General features: G+C 39.9%; 2 protein-coding genes and 1 pseudogene across 2 annotated transcripts; all 3 read right to left on the bottom strand.

Annotated features, from left to right (window-relative positions):
* Positions 1 to 645: 645 nt before the first annotated feature.
* On the bottom strand, positions 646 to 1,107 carry LOC126070895 (olfactory receptor 7G2-like). The gene has a single exon (XM_049875229.1). It carries the CDS (start codon positions 1,105 to 1,107, stop codon positions 646 to 648), a length of 462 nt encoding a protein of 153 aa, XP_049731186.1.
* A 9,681-nt stretch (positions 1,108 to 10,788) lies between these two features.
* LOC126074024 (mesoderm-specific transcript homolog protein-like) lies at positions 10,789 to 11,785 on the bottom strand (annotated as a pseudogene).
* A 7,362-nt stretch (positions 11,786 to 19,147) lies between these two features.
* On the bottom strand, positions 19,148 to 20,086 carry LOC126074039 (olfactory receptor 7G3-like). Its single transcript, XM_049881384.1, has one exon. It carries the CDS (start codon positions 20,084 to 20,086, stop codon positions 19,148 to 19,150), a length of 939 nt encoding a protein of 312 aa, XP_049737341.1.
* Between the last annotated feature and the right edge of the window lie 471 nt (positions 20,087 to 20,557).

The following is a 20,557-nucleotide window of genomic DNA, read 5'->3' as shown; positions in this document are numbered from 1 at the left end:
CTTATGGAGCAGTTCTATTCTGTAACACATGTGGTCACCATGTGTTGGAAGCAACTTGCTGGCAATGAGTATGGGATTACATAGACATGATTGATTGAATCAATAGTCATGTGTTTGAACTCAATCTTCACCTGTCACCCTCTTTGGAGGTCAGGCTGATATCAAGCGGCTCAAAATTTCAACCACCTAATCATGAAGACAGCCTTTCTGGCATGATAACCCTATGCTGAGTCATCCCTTTAGCATTACTTGTGAAGAGGTCAACCATAAGTCACTTTGTTATCACAAACTATCAGGTGTGGCCCCAGGCCCACTATGAATAAAAAGGCAGTCCAAAAACTCATACCGCCCAAAGACTAGCAACAATAGCCAGGTCTATCTTTGTGTAAAATTAATTCTTCATCACACTCACATCAGTGGAAAGAAGATATTCTTGAGAAGAGTTTCCTCAAAGCCCCCATCATGTCCTTGTTCCTCAGACTGTAGATAAAGGGGTTGAGCATAGGCATGACTATAATGTACATCACTGATGCTATTGCACTCTTCCTGCCAGAAAGAGTAGCTGCAGAGCTAAGGTAGACCCCAAAAACTGCCCCATAGAACAAGGAAACAATAGAGAGGTGAGACCCACATGTAGAAAAAGCTTTATACTTTCCTCCAGCTGATGGAGGAGTAATGGAGGAGGAAATTTGAATGTAAGAAAATGATCCCAAGGAGAGTAACACCACCCCAACCACTAGTCACAAAAAATTCTAGGATATTATTGATGAGGGTATCCGAACAGGCCAGCCTGAGGACTTGACCAGGTTCACAGAAGAAGTGAGGGATTTCCAGGTCTATGCAGAAGGACAGATGCAACACCATCAGACTATGGAGCAGGGCATTCATGATGCTAATGAACAAGGACGGTAGAATCAGCAGGCCACGGAAGCAGGGATTCATGATGACCGTGTACCTGAGTGGCTGACATATGGCCACATAGCAGTCATAGGCCATTGCTGCAAGGAGACAATTTTCCAAACCAGCAAAAGCCAAACCAAAGCAGATCTGGGTGAGGCAGCCTGCGTAACTGATCGATTTGCTCTGTGTCTGAATGTTCACCAGCATCTTGGGGACCGTGGTGCTGCTGAAACAGATGTCATTGAAGGACAGGTTGGAGAGGAAGAAGTACATGGAGGTGTGGAGGTGGGAGTCTGAGCTGACAGCCAGGATGATGAACAGATTTCCAAGCACGGTGACCAGGTATATGGTCAGGAACAGCCCAAAGAGGAGGGGCTGCAGTTCTGGATTCTCTGAGAGGCCCAGGAGGAGGAATTCTGCTATATCTGTTTTGTTTTCTAATTTCATGTTGTTGTTAAGTCTGAAAAAAAAAAAGTAGAGGAAATGAGACAGATAACAGATCCCTTCTTTTAGAGAAACTGTAGGATCTATATTGTGAAACAAAGTGAATATTAGAAATATCTCTCTCTCCCTGTTCCTCTCTACCTCTCTCTGTTGCTCTTCTTTTTCCCTCTTCTCATTTCTTTTTTCAATACCCATCTACCACATTTTATTCAAGTGTCTACACATTTCCACATTTGCCAACTAACAGAAATAAAGTAGGGAATGATATATAATTTCTCCCTGAGAATTTTTTACCCTCCTTCAAACTATCAGCAAAAATAAAATAAAAATTTTAAAATGTTACATCAGTTAAATGTTAGAGCAGTGGTTTTAAAAGTTGGTATTGCATCACAATCAGCTGGAGGGCTTGTTAAAACCCAGATGTTTGGCCCCATCCTCAGAGTATTGGATTCAGAAGGTTGGGTATGGGGTCAATCAAGGGTTTGCCTTTCTAACAAATTCTCAAATGTTCTACTGATGGTCTGGAGTCCATACTTTAAAGAACACTGTTCTAGAGCATGGACAACCAACTCATTTGTGATTGGAGCAGACCTGGAATGATTAATGAGGAAAATGAAGGTCCAGCTCATTAGTGCACCGTACAGTGGGCTGTCTGAGCGTTCAAGTCCGTGACTCCACTTAGCATCTTAATTGTCAGTGAGTCCTCAAAATCTGCCCTTTTCACTTCCCATTTCTATTTCAATATCTGATTATTTCACATTGTCCTTTTCAGAATTAATTGTAATATTATCACCACAGTAAATGTAGTAATTATTATACACTGCTATTATCACCACCACGAACACGGATTGCCAGGCTCTTCACCTATATTAAATGATTTTATTATTTCAACAGACCTGTGAGTTAGGTACTTCTATCATTCTACATCTTCCCCATGATCTCATGTAGCTGAGATAAGGTTAAATTACAGTACAAAGTACCTGGCTCTCTGGTAACAGATGATGTGAGATTTGAACTCAGGATGTCAGACTTCAGAGCCGACTCCATAACATCACGTGATATGACCCCTAAGTAGGATAGAACTAGATATCCTGAAAGGTCAATCAGATTTCATCACTTGCCTCTTGAAGAATTCCACCTGAATAAAGACCCAAGTGTTTTAGCTGGTCATGAAGATCTTCTACTCTCTGACCACATAAGTAGTATCTAGCAGGTAATGGCATTAAACAGGACCACTCACACTCAGGACTTGAGGTCAAGAGAGAATATGCTACCTGAAACCTTAAGTTGTTAAGGCTATTATGTCTGGAAGACTTTCTTTTCTCTCAAATGATAGAAGATTAAAACATTTTTCTCCTGAGGTGACATGTAGCATTTTTTTTTTCTTTTTCCAAATCAGAAGACTGGAAGGAATATTGAAACACATGGGGTCTTGACAAAAAGGCAATAAAAAAGCAACGATTTGTTGACTTACTGAATTCTAGGATGAGAAAGATGAATACTGCCCACACAAATGCCCAAGTGCCCTGAATTTAATATTGGGAGTAGGAGATTGGCAAGTCAATCTTAGGAGGTGACCAGACATTGAGCAAAGTACACCTGAACACCTGAAAAGCCTTTATACTTGTGGGGCTTAAAAAATAGAATCAATATAAATTGTTTAGCAAGAAGCCTCACCCCTGGAGTGAAGTACTTGTTTTTAAGGTTATCAGGAAAATTGGCTAAGAAAATGAGAAATTTCTTACCTCCTCCAGACCCCACCAATGTAAAAAATACACACATGCACATTCTTCTGTTTAACTGACACTCCTATTTTTTTATGAAAAACAATAGCAAAAAGACACCATACAATTTCAATTTTATTGTAGTTATAATTTATCGCCATTAATAGGCTATTGTTTCTAGATTTGTTTTCCCTTTTCTTTATTTCTTTCCCAAGGAGCCCACTGGAATCTGCTCCTCCCTTCATTTCCTCCTTTTAATAACATGGAAATAATTGTTTTCTCACTATGAGGTAGCTTGATCCATTCCCTATTCCTTTTATGTTTTCCTATATCTATCTTCCTTGTGTAATTAAAAAAAAAAAATTACACAAGGAATTAGCAGATAGTATACTAGAGGAGGATATATTGAAAATCAATCATGAAAGTTGATGTCCTCCTCCTTGTGTTTCTGGCTGGTCCCCATCAAAGCCTGGATCAGGCAGTCTTGGGCACTTGTTCCTATAGGGATCCTGAGCTTGTGTACGAGGATCAAGTCCAGGACACTCACACTTCCAGTGTTAAAATGCCACCCCTGGGTATATGATCATTGGATCCCCCAAACAGGCAAGTGTTGATTGGTAAGTCCTGGGCAAGTCAATGTATTTGCTCATTATTCTTGTAAATCACTGTATCACACACACACACACACACACACACACACACACACACAAGTAAATAGTGGAACCAGACAAACTTGGTTTGTGAACAAGGACATTTTTATAGCTCTTTAAGAAGCTTCTATCTTCCCATTTGTATAATGGGAGAGATCATGAATCTTTATAGGAATATTGCAAAGATGAGAATAGACAAAATCTTGACATAAGAGACCCTCTCAGTATTTCGTACTGTGATTTGTTTTTGCCATGAACACAATCTGATCACACGGCCTGATTCATTACAGGGAGGGAAGTGATAGGTGGGGCAAGATGAATGAGGAGGAGAAAAAGAGTAATTTCAAGGAAGGATGGATGTGCTGAAACTCCACTGGGAATCTTGCTCATATAGAGAAGCAAGCAGAAGGAAGACCTCAAATCACTGATCACTAATATCAAAGTTTGTTTGACATAAATATATAGCAGTTAAGATGAATAAATTAGACATAGATTCATCTACATGGATAATAAAAACTCAAAATAGAAAAGTAATCTGTCTAACAAAACATCTATAGTATGAGAAAATTTTAATAGATTCTAAAATTATGCAGACTTTATAAATACCAAAAAAGTACAGGGAAAAAACAATAAAGACCTCTTTATCCACCACTCAGCAACATCAAATTAAAATATACTGCCATACTCGCACTAGCTATTTTTAAAGAAACAATGAGTATTTATTTGAAATCCTCTCTTTTATTTTTCCACATTATCAATTTTTTTTTGTTTCCTATGGGGGAACCATTGCACTGAACTTAAGTGGAAATTTTCCTGCAATATCAATACATTTATTATAATTCTATCTATGCACAATGTTTTTGTTCTGTATCTTAAAAATGTATAACTATACATGTCATTTGACTATTTCTTTAAATAATACTTTAAATGACTTAGAGATCTTGGTACATTTTGCTGTGGTCCATTAGCTTTAAATACCTTAAGGCATTCCACTGTCTTATTCTATCACTGTTTAACCCTCTCCCAACTGATGGGCATTTTCACTGTGGTATGCACACATACACACACACACACATAAACACACACACACACAGAAACAGTTTAAAATAATGCTTGCTGACCAACCATATTCAAGACTGTGGTTGCCTCTGGGAAGGGAAGAAAAGGAATTGAGGAGTTATACTAGCTTTATGCATACTACTTTGTTCCTTTGAGAAAAGAACTCTAATAACAAGCTATCAACATTTACTAACTCTGAAGACATGGATAGATAGGTATTTGTTTTTTTTTTCTTTCTTTCTTTCTTTTTTTCTTTGCACAGCACTGCCTTGTAATGTATTGTCCAGGTTAATAAAAACAGAACAATAGACTATGGATATAGCTTATGGGCTCTGCCTGATCCTTCGTCTCTTCCCCTTGAATCCTTACACCTGGTAACAGGGTTGAGACCAAGATCTTCCCTACAAAGAGCCATCAGGAACCAGGTACTGAAAGATAAGAAGCTGACTATACATCCCTGCCCTCTGCCAAAGAAATTAAAGAAAATTTTAGAGAATCACTAGGATTGGTGACATCTCTAGGACTGTGTGTCACTAGGATTGGTGGCATATATAGGGCTGGGGTCTCATGGTGTCAATAACTCATGGTGTACCCCCCCACGGACCTCCTCCCATACCAGACCATAAAGAATCCTTAGCAATATTTTTTGTACTGTTACTAATTTTTATCATAGAATAATGTGTGACAAATATAATTGTGAATTGATTAAATGTAACAGTTCTTAGGTTACATGAATACTAACAAAATTGTTTTGTAGTCTATTTCTACAATAAATGACATTATTAGTAACAGAGCGGAAGGCTTTTTTGTTTTTCTCTTTCTTTTCCTTTAATTAGTATTTCATTCTAAAAAAAATTATCAACATAGGTTCACAAATAGGAGTTACCTCAGTGTTTTAGCTAAAACACCAGAAAATTTGACAAAATCAGCAAAATGAAAACACAGCAAAAACAAAAGCAGCACTGTGCGCTTGTAGTGCCGGCAGATGAAACCACGTGCTTCGAAGCATCACTGTAATTGGGTAATAACAGACAGCTCTGACTGGAACACATTAGAAGGTTCAAAAAATAAATTAGTATAGAGTTTTAGCCTTGTAGGTATATTGATGCACGTAAGCTGGGCTTATGAAAAATGTTTTTGTTGTTATAGCTAACTACAGGGATATTTTTATTAAAAATTATAAATTTCTGCTGAAACACTGCACAAAAATTTTATAGACAGTCATTTCGGTGTCACCCCCTCTGCAAGTGTCACCTGCACCTCCTTAGTGATACCACTGTAAGAGATGGTTTCTGCTAAGATGGAAAAAGTCCCTGTAAATTATGATTAGAGTAAAAGCAGAATGAAAGCTGCTCAAGTATAGTGCAAAGGTACAAGGAAACATGGCAAGTAGGTGATGGAATATCAAGCAGACACCTCACGGGTGACTCCATTTTGCCCCTCTTCTTCATGTACTCACCTCACAGCTACTCCCAGATGGACTGATAGAAAAAGACCTCTCCTTATTTGTCAAGAATAAACTGGGGAACTTCAGATTACCTGGGTACCACCACTAAGGAATGACATTCAGTTCTGTCCTGGAGGTTGAATGGTAAAACGGAAGCTCTGGGCTCAGGGAACACAGGAAGTCAGAGAGAAGGACCAGGCTCCTGTGCAGAAATGATGATCCCTGGGATGAGGCTCAGGGGTGCTGCCTCCTGACCTGGGCAGGGCTATTGAGTAATTTGCACAGGCAGAAAATTTTCAGTCTCTGTGATCCTTGGGGGTTCAGTATCCAAAGCTCCTCATTAATCAAAACCTTTTGCTGTCATTTTGATCTCAGGACAGTACAAATCCTTAAGGAGCAAGGCTCAGAGAAGGAGGAACTTATTTTTAGCTGATTTTCACACTCAGAGAGGCCAGGGATATGCCAGCCCCTTTCCTCCGTCTCTTTCTGCACAAATCCATTTCAAGTACAATATACACAGGGACACACGTCCCTTCTATAATTGATTCTAGTCTTCTTTCTTTAGGTGCATTGAAAGGAAACCCTAACACCAATGTCAGAAAAAATGACATCACATTTAGGTTAACAAGTGTAATTTATATATATATGCATATATATATAACCTGCATAAATACAAAAGGTAATATAGAAGATGTACCCCCAAAATGCAAATATTGTTGTTGTTAGGTGCCGTCGAGTAGGTTCCAACTCATAGTGACCCTATGCACAACAGAATGAAATGCTGCCCAATCCTGCGCCATCCTCACAATCTTTATTATGCTTGAGCCCATTGTTGCAGCCACTGTATCAATCTATCTTCTTGAGGGTCTTCCTCTTTTTCACTGACCCTCTACTTTACCAAGCATGATGTCCTTCACCAGGGACTGATGTCTCCTGATAACATCTCCAAAGTATGTGAGACATAGTCTTGTCACCCTTGTTTCTAAGGAGCATTCTGGCTGTACTTCCTCCAGGATAGATTTGTTCATTCTTTTGGCAGTCCATGGTATATTCAGTACTCTTCGCCAACACCATAATTCAAAGGCATCAATTCTTCTTTAGTTTTCCTTATTCGTTGTTCAGCTCTCGCATGCAAAAAATGCAAATACTAAGGACTAATTCTATGCTTGGTTCATTGAAGGTCGATCCTGTTTCTGCATATTATAGTCAGCATTTATAAATATATTTTCTCTCATCAATATGAAATGAACATATAATAGACATTTTATTTCCTTGTAAGAATTGCAGTGCCACCTTTTCCCAATACAAGCAGTAGCTTCAATATACTTTTTTTTTTCCACCAGGGGACCATGGGTTGGAATTATGGCTCTCATTTATTATACTGCTGCAGTAAAATGCAAAGGATCAGAGAAGCAGTCAACCTGTGATATAATGCACATTTGTGGTTTGGGAATTATTTGTAACTATTTATTTTTAGCTGAATGGTATGACAGAATAAGTAAGACATGATATTGATGCAGGGATACAACAGACCTATTGATCAGAAGATAAAAAAAAAACATCCAATTGCCACTGAGTCAACTCCGACTTGCGGTGACCTCATGTGTGTCAGAGTAGAACCGTGCTGTGTAGGGTTTTCAACAGGTGATTTTTCAAAACTAGACAATGAGTTCTTTCTTCTGAGTTGCCTCTGGGTGGACTTAAACCTCTAAATTTTGGGCAGTGGCTGAATGTATTAACCATTTGCACCACTTAGAGACTGATTAGAAGATAGAGCCCAGATAAAAACCAACACATAAATGGGCAGCTTAGCCATTGCAGCAGTGTACTTACAGTGAACAGATGAACTATTTAACAAAAAGTTCAAAGATATAAAAATGAATTTTTGTTCTTACCTCACATCGAAGGCAAAAGCAAACCTCAGGTGGGTTCAGGCCTCAAATATAAAGGTAACACTACAAATCCTGTGCATTGAGATAGGTAAGGATTTCATAAACAAGACTTTTTGAGCACAAACAAAAAAACTGACAAATTTAACTATATTTAAACTAAGCACTTGTGTTCATCCAGAGAACACTATAAAAGATATGCAAAACAAGCCACACAGCTAATGAAGAAATTTGCAGTGCATATAACTGACAAAGGACAATTATCCTAATTAAATAAATGACTCATGAATTACTAGAAAAAGAGAGCTCAATTGTTGTTAGGTGCCATGGAGTTGGTTCCAACTCCTAGTGATCCTACGCACAAGGGAATGAAACATGACCACGCCCTGTGCCATCCTCCCAGTCCTTGTTATACTTGAGCCCATTGTTGTAGCCACTGCGTCAATACATCTCATCAAGGGCCTTCCTCTTTTTCCTGACCCTCTACTTTACCAAGCATGATGTCCTTCCAGGGACTGGTCCCTCCTGACAACATGTCCAAAGTGTGTGAGACGAAGTTTTGCCATTCCTGATTCTAATAAGAATTCTGGCTATACTTCTTCCAAGACAGATTTGTTAGTTTTTCTGGCACTCCATGGTATACTCAACATTCTCTACCAACACCATAATTCTAAGGCATCAATTTTTCTTCAGTCTTCCTTATTCAGTGTCCAGCTTTCACATGCATACAAGGCAAACGAAAACACCGTGGCTTGTGTCAGGTGCACCATAGTACTGAAAGTGACACCTTTGCTTTTTAACACTCTTTAACACTTCTGTCTGTAGGTTCCCCACACATCTGTCAGTTTGTCACACTGTGGTGGCCTGTATGTTGCTGTAAAGCTGGAAGCTATGCCACCAGTATTTCAAATGCCAGCAGGGCCACCCATGGAGGACAGGTTTCAGCAGAGCCTCCAGACTTAGACTAGGAAGAAGGACCCAGTGGTCTACTTCTGAAAAAATTAGCCAGTGAAAACTGTATGAGTAGCAGTAAAGTTTACAGCCTTGGAAACCCTATGGGACAGTTCTACTCTGTCCCATAGGGTTGATAATTCAGAACTCTACAGCAACAGATTTTTTTTTTTCCTGTAAATCAGGCCACTATTGTTGACCAATGAGATTCTGACTGTGCTTCAATAGTGAATTGTATAAGCCAATCAGAAATAAACTTTTCTTTCAGTATTTTGTCAATATAAGCCAAGTCCCTTTCTACATGTGGTTTGGTGCTACCTGATTGATGAATCTTCTGCCCAAATAAACCTCATCTAATAGGTTAATTTTATTATTGACTCAGTTTCTTTTGACAAAGCTAAACAAATATAACTACTGAAGCAAGTGGTAAAATATAATAATATATATTTATATTCATAAAGCCTGAGAGCTAAAGAATTATAAGGTTTATGAATATAGGCAAGATATGGAAAACAATGCATTAGTTAAACTTCACTGAGTACTTATTATGCGCCAGGCATTGAACTAAGTGCTTGCAGTGGTTATGGGGTTGACTTCCCAACAGTCAAAGCAGGAATCAAATCAAGATGGGTCACAAAGGGGCATTTTAGACAAGGTGGTCAGGGAAGGATCTGAGGGAATAATAGGTCCAGATGATAAATATTTTAATAATGCTGGGGGAAGAAAAAAACATTGCAGGGAACAGGAAATGAAAAGGAACTGAGGTGGGACTGTGCCTGGCGCAGTTTTCGTACAGCAAGGACTCCAGTCTGTGACTGAAGACGAGAGAGTAAGAGGGAGAGAAACACAGAAACGGGGATAGAAGAGGAAGATTGCAGTCTTATAGAGGCAGTGTCTTATTGTTTATGTCCAGCATCTAGTGTTTTAGAATATGTTTGCTGAATGAATAAATACTTGAATAAGGAATGAATGAGTGAATGGACAAGTTACACAGCCTATCTGAGCCTCAGTGTCCTCACCTACCAATGATGATAAGAAAGGACCCACCTCATAATGGGCCATGTAAAGCCCTTAGAACTCCTTGGCACATAGCAGACTCACTCTGCATGTGTGCTTAATAAATAAAAGCAGGAGTAAACTAAGAAGTCTTAATTCCTGCCTTTTCAGGAAGAAATCTTTTTTTAACAAAATGAATGAAACTGAATTCAAAGTTATGACAAGGGAGAATCACTCTTATTGAAGTGGTATGGCTTAGAGAACTTAAAAGCACATACCCTTAAAGCTGTTCAAGGAGGGGTAAGGCCCCCTCCTCATCCTTTACTCTCTGATTCCAATTGGGGTTGGACCAGAAATCAGCATTTCTAAATATGTCAGAAAAGCACATAGATGTGTTAAAAAGTCTTTCATGAAAAGGAATGCGTGCCTCTCCTACTGCATCAGGGAGTAGTGGTGCTCATCAGAATTTCCTAATAACACAAAAGACAAAGGCAAATTCATACACTTGATCAGGTGTCAAAGGAAGGGGAAGTGAATTGTTAGGTCAACTCTTAGTCGGAGTTTCTGCTGATTTTTTACTATACTGTGTTCCGCGATGTGAGTAAAGTGGACTTTTGTGAGAGAATAGTGTTCAGTGAGTAGGACCTCTTTTGGGAATTTCTTCCTAAGTGGAATACACAACAGATAGGGAATAGGGAAGGTAATACAGGGAAGCTACACTTTCCAGCTCAGAAGGAGTTGATGAAGCCCATATATGCATTCAAGAAGCCCATGGGATCCTCTAGCTGTGGGGTAGCGGCAAATGTGGTCATCCAGAATTGACGCTCTGGACCTTGGCAGCATTTTCCTATATAAAAAAAAAAACCTATACAGCTCCAAAAACTCCAGGTAAGGATTTATGGGATCCAATGGCCCACAGATAAAATGAATGGGAAAAGATACAGAGGCAAGGGCTCCCACCCAGCATCTTCTAAACTTCTCCCTCTGGTTAACATACTGTAGAAGACTATCATTGACTAAGTCTCTGTCATTGTTGCTATCTCTGCCCACATGTCCCACAGCTCTCTCTCAGAGGCCAAGTGTAGGGCCCAAAGACCGGGATGAGACCTCAAGAGAATAACAAAGAAGTTCATCAAACGTGTGAGGATGGTTGACAGCATGCCTCCATCTTTAAGAAGCTTCTGGAGAAGGAGAGGATGATGAGTCTCGGAAAAGATACCTCCATTTGACAGGCAGAGACTTTATGGTAAGCTGCCCAGACGGATTCTGCTTGTACCTATGGAGCAGCTCCTGAGCCACGATGTCTCCATAGTCATGAGATAGGTGGTTGATCCTACAGTTCTGGAGAACCAGAAGCCTCTCAAGCATGCCTCCGCATGCCGGCCTGTTCAAATATGGAGTAGTGGTGTGGTCTCCATTTGTCACTGAAGCCAAAGCCTAAGAAATCAAGAGCAATTACTCATGAAACCTGAGGGTCAGACCTTCCCAAATCTTGTACCAATCCTAGCTGGATGTTGGAAAGCCATATAGGAGCACAACTATTTCTGGACTTCCAACCACACCCACGGAGTCTTGGTAAAAGATGCGCAGTCCCTGATAGGTGAAAAATTTGCCTGTGGACTTTCATGAGTGAAGAGCAGGGGAAAGCTGAGGGGGTGGGATGTGCAGGTAGGCCGCCAGCAGGAACACGGCCAGCAACCCCACCTGGACCCACCACTCCCTCATAGTGTGCAGGTTATCTCGGTGCACCCTGGCTGCCCTTAGCTTGTGCAGCCCTCGCAGCGCCCAAGCTGCAAGAATGCTGGCAAAAGGCCGGCCAGCTACAGCTACCACCAGCAGTGCGAGAGGGCTGCAAAGAGGCCTGCTGCCCAGCGGCTCAGCCACCTAAATGGCAGTCCGCTGAGGCAGTGCGTGAGGACTGGCCGCTGCCGCAGCAGCTGTTAGTTCCTTTTTTAATGCGTTGAGGCTTTCATCAGACTAAGGGATTCATCCGATTCAGTGTGAATGAGTGAACTTTGTCTTCCCTGGGTCCATTGAGGAATAAAGCCACTTCACAGGAGGGCTTTCCCAGACAACAAACGAGGCAAATAGGAAGGCTGGTGTCTGTCCTTCCTCAAAAGGGAACTCAGGTTAAACCCCAATAAAGTCTGCAGTTTAGTTAATAGTATTGCTCCAATATATACTATAATTATGAAAGATTAAGAGCCCTGGTAGCCCACTGGTTTAGAGCTTAGCTGCTAACTAAAAGGTTGGCAGTTTGAATCCACCAGCCACTCCTCAGAAACCCTTTGGGGCAATTCTACTCTGTCCTAAAAGGCCAGTCTGAGTTCAAATCGACTCAATGGCAAAGGTTTATTGTGAAAGATTGTGTCACCATTGGAGGACGCTGGGTAAAGGGTACCCAGATAATCTTGGTACTATTTTTGCAACTTCTATGTGTGAATAAATTATTCAAAAATAAAGAGTGAAAAAGGCAGTGGGGAAGCACTGTCTCTTATGGGGTAAAAAATCAGATATAGTTTTTGTTTAATAAGAAATTCCCAGGCTCAATGGCTTAGTGTTACCCTCCTATTCCATGAAGGGAAAACTGATTTCCTTTTTCTTGACTGAGGTCTTGACTTACCTAAACTTAACTCATTCTGAGTACCTATGCCTCTTTCTTTTCTTTGGATGAGAAAGAGATTCCATTAGACACAAATAATTATGAGTCAGATATAATGTGGGGAAGAGCTGTGTTTTCCCATGCAAATGGTTCATCTGCTCTGTGCTGGGGCAAGACCTATAGTGTGACTACAATGTTCACTACAGGCAAGTGGTATTCGAACTGTGGGTGCAGGCACACTAGAGCAATAAACTCTGGGACATGACTGGTTTGTGGGTGATTTTTATCCATTTACAGAGGGACCTACTGTCCTTGGGAACCTCCCTGCCAAAAAAAAAAAAAAAAGACTAAATCTATTGTCTTAGTTATCTAGTGCTGCTATAACAGAGGTAACTCTGGTGGCATAGTGGTTGGGTACTATGGCTGCTAACCAAGAGATCAGCAGTTCGAATCTGCCAGACGCTCCTTGGAAACTCTATCGGGCAGTTCTACTCTGTCCTATAGGGTCACTATGAGTCGGAATCAACTTGACAGCAGTGGGTGGGTGTTATAACAGAAATATAAGTGGATGGCTTTAACAAAGAGAAATTTATTCTCTTACAGTCTAGTAGGTTACAAGTCCAAACTCAGGGTGTCGCTTCCAGGGGAACATTTTCTTTCTCTGTCATTTCTGGAGGAAGGTCCTTGTCCTCAATCTTCCCGTGGTCGAGGAGCTTCTCAGTCACAGGGACCCTGTGTCTAAAGGATGTGCTTTGCTCCTGGTGCTGCTTTCTTGGTGATATGAGCTCCCCACTCTTTGCTTGCTTCCATTTCCTTTTATCTCTTGAGAGATTAAAGGTGGTGCAAGTCACACCCCAGGGAAACTCCCTTTACCTTGGATCAGGGATGCGACCTGAGTAAGGTTGGTGCTACAATCCCACTCTAATTCTCTCAACATAAAATTACAATCACAAAATGGAGGGCAACCACACAATACTGGGAATTGTGGCCTAATCAAGTTGATAAACACATTTTTGGGGGAGCATAATTCATAATTCAATCCATGACATTCCATCTTTTGCCCACCCCCAAAATCACATCCTTGCAACATGCAAAACATATTAACCCCATTATATCATAGCAAAAGTCTTAACTCCAAGTCCAAAACCCCAAAATTCCTCTTCATCTGTGAAATCTAGAATACGATTTATCTGCTTCCACTGGCACGATGGCAGAACAGGCATAAGGTAGACATTTCCATTACAAATGGGAGAAACTGAAGGGAAAAAAGGCATAAGCAAGTCAGCAGAACACATTACATTAGCTCTCAAAGCTTTGAAAATAATCCTCTGTTCCCTGAGACAATTTGCACAATAACCCTGCCCTCCAGCCTCTAGGTATTGGCCACACTCTCCGGATTCTGTGTGGAGGCTCCTTGGCCCTGGGCTTCAGCTCCGCCTTCCAGGCTCACTGGGACCGAACCTCTGCTCCCTCAGCTTTAGGCACACCATTCTCCTAGTCCATCTGAGTGGTGACTCCACCCTTAGAAACACCAGAGGCCATGGCTCCATCCTTTGAAACCCCTGAGGTCATGGCCATACATTTTGAGACTGAGGCAGCTCAGTTTCTTGTGTTTTTTGTCTCTTCAGCTTCTGTTTCTGGTTTCTTGGCCTCTTGGCTCCTCAGGCCTCACGTCTGCATCTGCCCTGCTGGGGCAAGTGTTCCAAAGCTTGGTAGCTCCACCGATAAGTTCCTGGAGGCTCCCCACTCTGCCAGGAAGCCTCCTGCACACAGGCACTCAGCTTTCTTACTCCATGGGTCGGCAAGCCTAGCTCCACCGATAAGTGCCCGGAGGCACCCCAATCCGCCACTGCAAGTTCTCTGCTGCTGCTGGTCCTGTGCCGTTGCTGCAACTCTATCCATTCACAGAGAGACTTATATCAAGGAAATGGCTCACACAGTTGTAGAGGCTGGAACATCCCAAGTCCTTGGGTCAGGATAGAGCTTTCTCCTGATTCACGTAGCCACAGGGCCTGGCGAACCCAAGATCAGTAGGTCAGGGGGCAGGGTTATTGTTGACAGGCTGCAAATACCAATGAATTCCAAGATCAGCAGGCAAGGCTGCAGGTAAGCTGCCAGCTCAAGTCCCAAGAACCAGGGATCAGACGAACAGAAGAAGCTGAAGGATCCAGCAGGAGCAAAAATCTCATGAGCCTTGCCAGAATGTCCACTTATATTCAATGCAGGCCACACACCCAAGGAAACTCCCTTCCAACTGATTGGCTACTCACAGCAGATCCCACCACGGAGGTGATCATAACATCTTACGACTGCCAAACCCCTGAAAATCTTGGCCCACAAATACCTAGGAGTGAAATTACTGGTCATGTGGTAATTCTATGTTTAATGATTTGAGGAACTACCAGAATATTTTCCAAAATTGCTGGACCATTTCACTTTCCCATCCACAATGTACAAGAGTTCTGATTTCTCTACATCTTTGCCAATTCTTGTGCATATTTTCTTTTTTAAAAATATAGACTATAAAAAAAAGCCCATTGCCATCGAGTTGATTCCGACTCATAGCAACCCTATAGGACAGAGTAGAACTGCCCCATAGGGTTTCCAGGGAGCACCTGGTGGATTTGAACTGCCAAACTTTTGGTTAGCAGTTGTAGCTCTTAACCACTATGCTACTAGGGTTTCCGAATAGACTATATCCTAATGGATTTGAAGTGGCATCACATCGAAGTTTTGGTTTGCAGTTCCCTGATGACTAATGATGCTGAGCATCTTTTCCTGTGCATTTCTTCTTTGCAGAAGTGTCTATTCAAGTGCTTTGTTCATTTTTTAATTAGTCATTTGTCTTTTTAGCTTGAATAAAAATATATGAACACATACAATTTGCAAATTTTTTCTCTAATTCTATGTGTTGTCTTTTCACGTCTTTGATGGTATCCTTTGAAGTAAAGCATTTTAAATCCAATTTATCTTTTTTTTTCTTTTGATGCATGTACTTTTGGTGTCATATCTAAGAATTCTTTGCCAAATCCTAGGTCAAGATTTACCCCTGTGTTTTCTAAGCATTTTACAGTTTTAGTTCTTACATTTAGGTCTTTGATCCACTTTGGGTTCTTTTTTTTTTTTTAATGTCATTTGAGGTAAGAATCCTACTTTATGCTTTTGCATGTGGCTACACATTTGTCCTAGTACCATTTGTCAAAAAGATTATTATATCCCCGTTGGATATCTTGGCACATTTGTTGAAATAAACTGACCAGGTATATATGGGTTTTTTTCTAGGCTCCCAATTTTCGTCCATTGATCTATACGTCTATCCTTGTGCCAGTACCACACTATCTTAATTATTGTTGCATTTGTGATAAGTTTTGTGTTGAAAATGTGAGTTTTCCTACTTTGTTCTTCTTTTTCAAGATTCTTTTGGCTGTTTTGGGTCCCCTGTAATTCCGCATAAATTTAGAATCAGTTTGTCAATTTGTATAAAGAAATAATCTGGTATTCTAATAGGGATTATGTTTCATCTGTAGATCACTTTGGAGAATATTGCCATTTTAACAATGTTAAGTTTTCCAACTCATGAACATAGATTTTTTTTCTAATTATTTAGATCATCTTAGATTCATTTCAACAATGTTTTAACTTTTCAATATATGTCTTCCACTTCTTTTATTAATTTATTTCTAAGTATTTTATTCTTTTTGATGCTTTTATAAATTGAATTTTTCCCTTAATTTTGTTTCTAGGTTATTCATTTCAAGGATATAGAAATACAACTGATTTTTACATAGTGATTGTGTATCCTGCAATCTTGCTGAGCATGTTTATTAGTCCAAATAGTTTTTTTGATGGATTCTTTAGAATTTTCTGTAGGTCATCTCTCATGTCATCTGCAAACATAGTTTTAGTTCTTCCTTTCCTGTTTGGGTAACTTGTATTTATTTTCTTTTCTTCTTATTATTTTTTCCATATTTGCACTAACTCAAACCTCCACCACAAATGGAATAGAAGTAGAAAGAGTGAACATCCTTTTTTGTTCCTGATCTTAGAGGAAAGCACCCAGTCCATTAAGTACAATGTTAGCTGTGAGTTTTTCATAGACGCCATTTATGAGGTTGAAGAAAGGGATACATATAGAGGCAGTAAAACTAATATGTTGAAACACATGAAAATGACGGTTATGTAGATCAAAAACAGTGAAATGCTGGCAATTTCATAGAGTCCAAACCAATATAAGGAACAGCAAAGAAAATAATAAATGTGAAATTCAAGATACTGGTTACTTCTGGGACAGAGAGAGGGTGATTAGACTGGGAGGGCCTACAGGGGGACTCTAAGATCATTGTAAATGTCCATTTTCCAATTTAGGTGCTGAGTATATGTGTTTTTATTGTATGAATGTTCTATAAGAACTTCAGATACATTACACACATTTTTACAAATAAAATTGAAAGAATATATTTCATAAGCCGTATTTTAAATACCTTCTAGCATTAAAAGTATAGTTTCAAAATGTAGAGCTCATCATTATTTCACAAAGATCTTGTTAACAATACTTTTCCTAGGGACCTAGCCCCACAGTTCGGAGACAGTAGTCCTTGAATGAGGTCCAGGAACCTGCAGCTTTAACAAAGGCCCAAAATGCTGCAGGTAATTTAAGGACATCATTGGGTGAACCACTCACTAGCAGAGGCCTTGGATGCCAGTTTGGCAGCTGTCCCTAGAAGTGGTGCTGAACATAATGGAACTCAGTGATGAGCAGAGAAGGGGGCTCTCTGGGCATTCACTTAATTTTCCAGGAAGTCATCCATTCTCAACATGAATTATCTCCTTAGTGTAATAATGATCCCCAATAAAAGCAAACTTTCTCCTAGCTTCTCTATAGTATCACAATTGACTCCTCCGATACATGGCAGACCCCTTCTAAGACTGCAGTGATTCTATTTGCTTTATTCAAACACACTTAATGTCTGTATTTCATCTGAAAAAGAATAAGAAACAGAAAGGGTGACTCAAGGAAAAAAGGAAGAAGTCAGTCATTGCTAGCAAGTAATCAGTGAGAAGGAATCATAAGAAATCAACTGTCAAGAAAAGATAATTCACCTTAGCTTGAATGTCCAATAATTATGTATTAGATTATATTGCTAGATTCACTTAGAATGCTGATACATACTTAAATTAAGGTAAGCAATGATAACTGCTAAAGCAAGTCTTATAAAACGTGTGAAAGCAAAAGGTTTTAATAGCAAAGAATACAGGACAAGATAAGGAATACAATGATACTAGTCTAATTTCATTGAATGCTTCCTGTACCCAATGGGCTCCCCTCACACTACTGAGCCCAAATCTCTTAGAATAGGCTAAGGAATCTGTTATTTAACAAGTTCTCCAGTTCTTATACTCATTAAGGTTGGAGGACAGCTTTTCTAGATGATTGGTCAAATGCACTCATAATAATCCCATTCTCCTCACAAAAGAAGAGTTTAATAAGGGGCTTGTACATCCTAATTCAGGTGTATAAGCTACAAAATGATGTATTCTTAATGACTCATTAGAAACACCACCTCTTTATTAAAAAACAAAAAACATGAAGTCATAGTCAGCTTTCTGGGATATTATGCCTGTAAGTGACGAAGCCATCGGTGACCTTGAGGGAAACCAGTCATAGTATGCAACCAATCAAATATCACAAAGCTAGAGGAGAGCAAATTTAGATTCCATGTTGAAATACTGTTATTCACTGTGGTATACAATGGTTGTAGCAAAAGATTTGAAAGCAGAAACACAGATACTTGTATACCAATGTTCGTTGCTGCACTATTCGTAATACCTATAAGGTGGAAACAGGCTAAATGTCCATCAACTGATGAATGGATACACAAAATATCATACATACTATGAAATACTTCTCAGCCATAAAGAGAAATAAAGTCCTAATACATACTACAACATAGATGAACCTTGAAAACATTATGCTGAGTGAAATGTCAGCTCCACTTATATGAAATACCTAGAATAAGCAAGTGTATAAACTCCGAAGTTTATTAGTGGTTACCAGGGCCATTAAGGACGAAAAAAGAAATGGAGACTCATTGTTTAGGGGACACCGAGTTAAGGGTGATGAAAAAACTGTGAAAATGGATAGTAGTGATGGTTGAATAACATGAAGAATGTGATAAATGTCACTGAAAGGTACAATAAAAAAAATGTATAAATGGCAAATGTTTTGATAAATATATATCTACCAAAAATAAAAACAATAAATCAACATTTTAACATACTAAATTATCAAAGTAAAAATTGTGATGACAGAAGTATGCAAGTAAATATGCATACACATATGTAAAAATTACTTTAAATTAATAATAAACAAAAAATTATCACAATGTAAAAAAACTTGTTACTGGAAGATTCTAACCTTCTGATTCACCAAGTATTCTTTCACTTTGACTCATTATAGAAGCACAAGCCTAAGGCAGATGATACAACTAAGAAAAAGAAGATATTCTCCAGAAGAGTTTCTGCAAGGCCCCCTGCATGTCTCTGTTCCTCAGGCTGTAGATAAAGGGGTTCATCATTGGAGGGACCACAGCGTACATCACTGAGGCTACTGCTAAATTCTTGGAAGAATGAGTAACTGCAGAACTAATGTAGACTCCAAAAACTGTCCCATAGAATAAGAAAACCACTGACAGGTGAGACCCACAGGTGGAGAAAGCTTTATACATTCCCCCAGCTGATGGCATGCTCAGAATGGAAGAGACAATTTTAATGTAAGAGAAAATAATCCCAAGGAGAGGAACAGTACCCAATATGCTAGTTATTAAATATACCAGGATGTCATTGATGAGGGTATTGGAGCAGGCAAGTTTGATGACCTGATCAAGTTCGCAGAAGAAGTGAGGGATTTCCAGCTCTGCACAGAAGGACAGACGCAGCACCATCAGACTGTGAAGCAGGGCATCCACCAAACTAATAAACAAGGAGAGGAGAATCAGCAGGCCACAGAGGTAAGAGTTCATGATGACTGTGTACCTCAGTGGATGGCAGATGGCCACATAGCGGTCATAGGCCATTGCTGCAAGGAGAAAATTTTCTACACCTGCAAACATTAGAACAAAGCAAGCCTGGGTGAGGCAGCCTGTGTAACTGATGGATTTGCTTTGAGTCTGGATGTTCACCAGCATCTTGGGGACTGTGGTGGTGCTGAAACAGATGTCAGCGAAGGACAAGTTGGAGAGGAAAAAGTACATGGGGGTGTGGAGGTGGGAGTCTGAGCTGATGGCCAGGATAATAAGTAGGTTCCCCAACACAGTGACTAGGTACATGGTCAGGAATAGTCCGAAGAGGAAGGGCTGCAGTTCTGAATCCTCTGAGAGCCCCAGGAGGAAGAATGCTGCTACACCAGTTTGGTTTTCTGATGCCATGCTGTTGATGAGTCTGATGATAGAAGTGATAGAACATATAACAGATTTAGAAGAATAGTGTATTTCAGAGAAATTCTAGCATCTATATTGTGAAACTAAGTGAATACTACAGATTTTTCCTCTCTCTGTCCCTCTCTTCCCTTTTCTTTTCCTTTTCCCTTTCCCTCTTTGTCTTTCTCTCCCTTCACCTGTCTCTGTCCCATCCTCTCTCCCTTCCTCCCTCCTGTTTTCTCTCTATTCTTCTCCCTCTTCCATCACCACATCTTCCAAAAATCTTTCACCTGAATAAAGACACAAGTGCTCTCCCTGGTTTTAAAGATCCTTTACTCTCTGAGCAAATAGGTAGTATCTTTGTGTTTATTGTATATCTACTATTTTTTCACGTTGTGCCAACTAACAGCCATAAAGTAGAAAAAAATACATGGCTTTTTCCTTGGGAATTTTCCTAAGCCTTCAAACTAGCATAAACAC

The sequence above is a fragment of the Elephas maximus genome, chromosome 3, assembly GCF_024166365.1.
Source record: "Elephas maximus indicus isolate mEleMax1 chromosome 3, mEleMax1 primary haplotype, whole genome shotgun sequence".
NCBI classification, from domain to species: domain Eukaryota; kingdom Metazoa; phylum Chordata; class Mammalia; order Proboscidea; family Elephantidae; genus Elephas; species Elephas maximus.
This window is presented reverse-complemented; position numbering and strand designations above follow the sequence as displayed.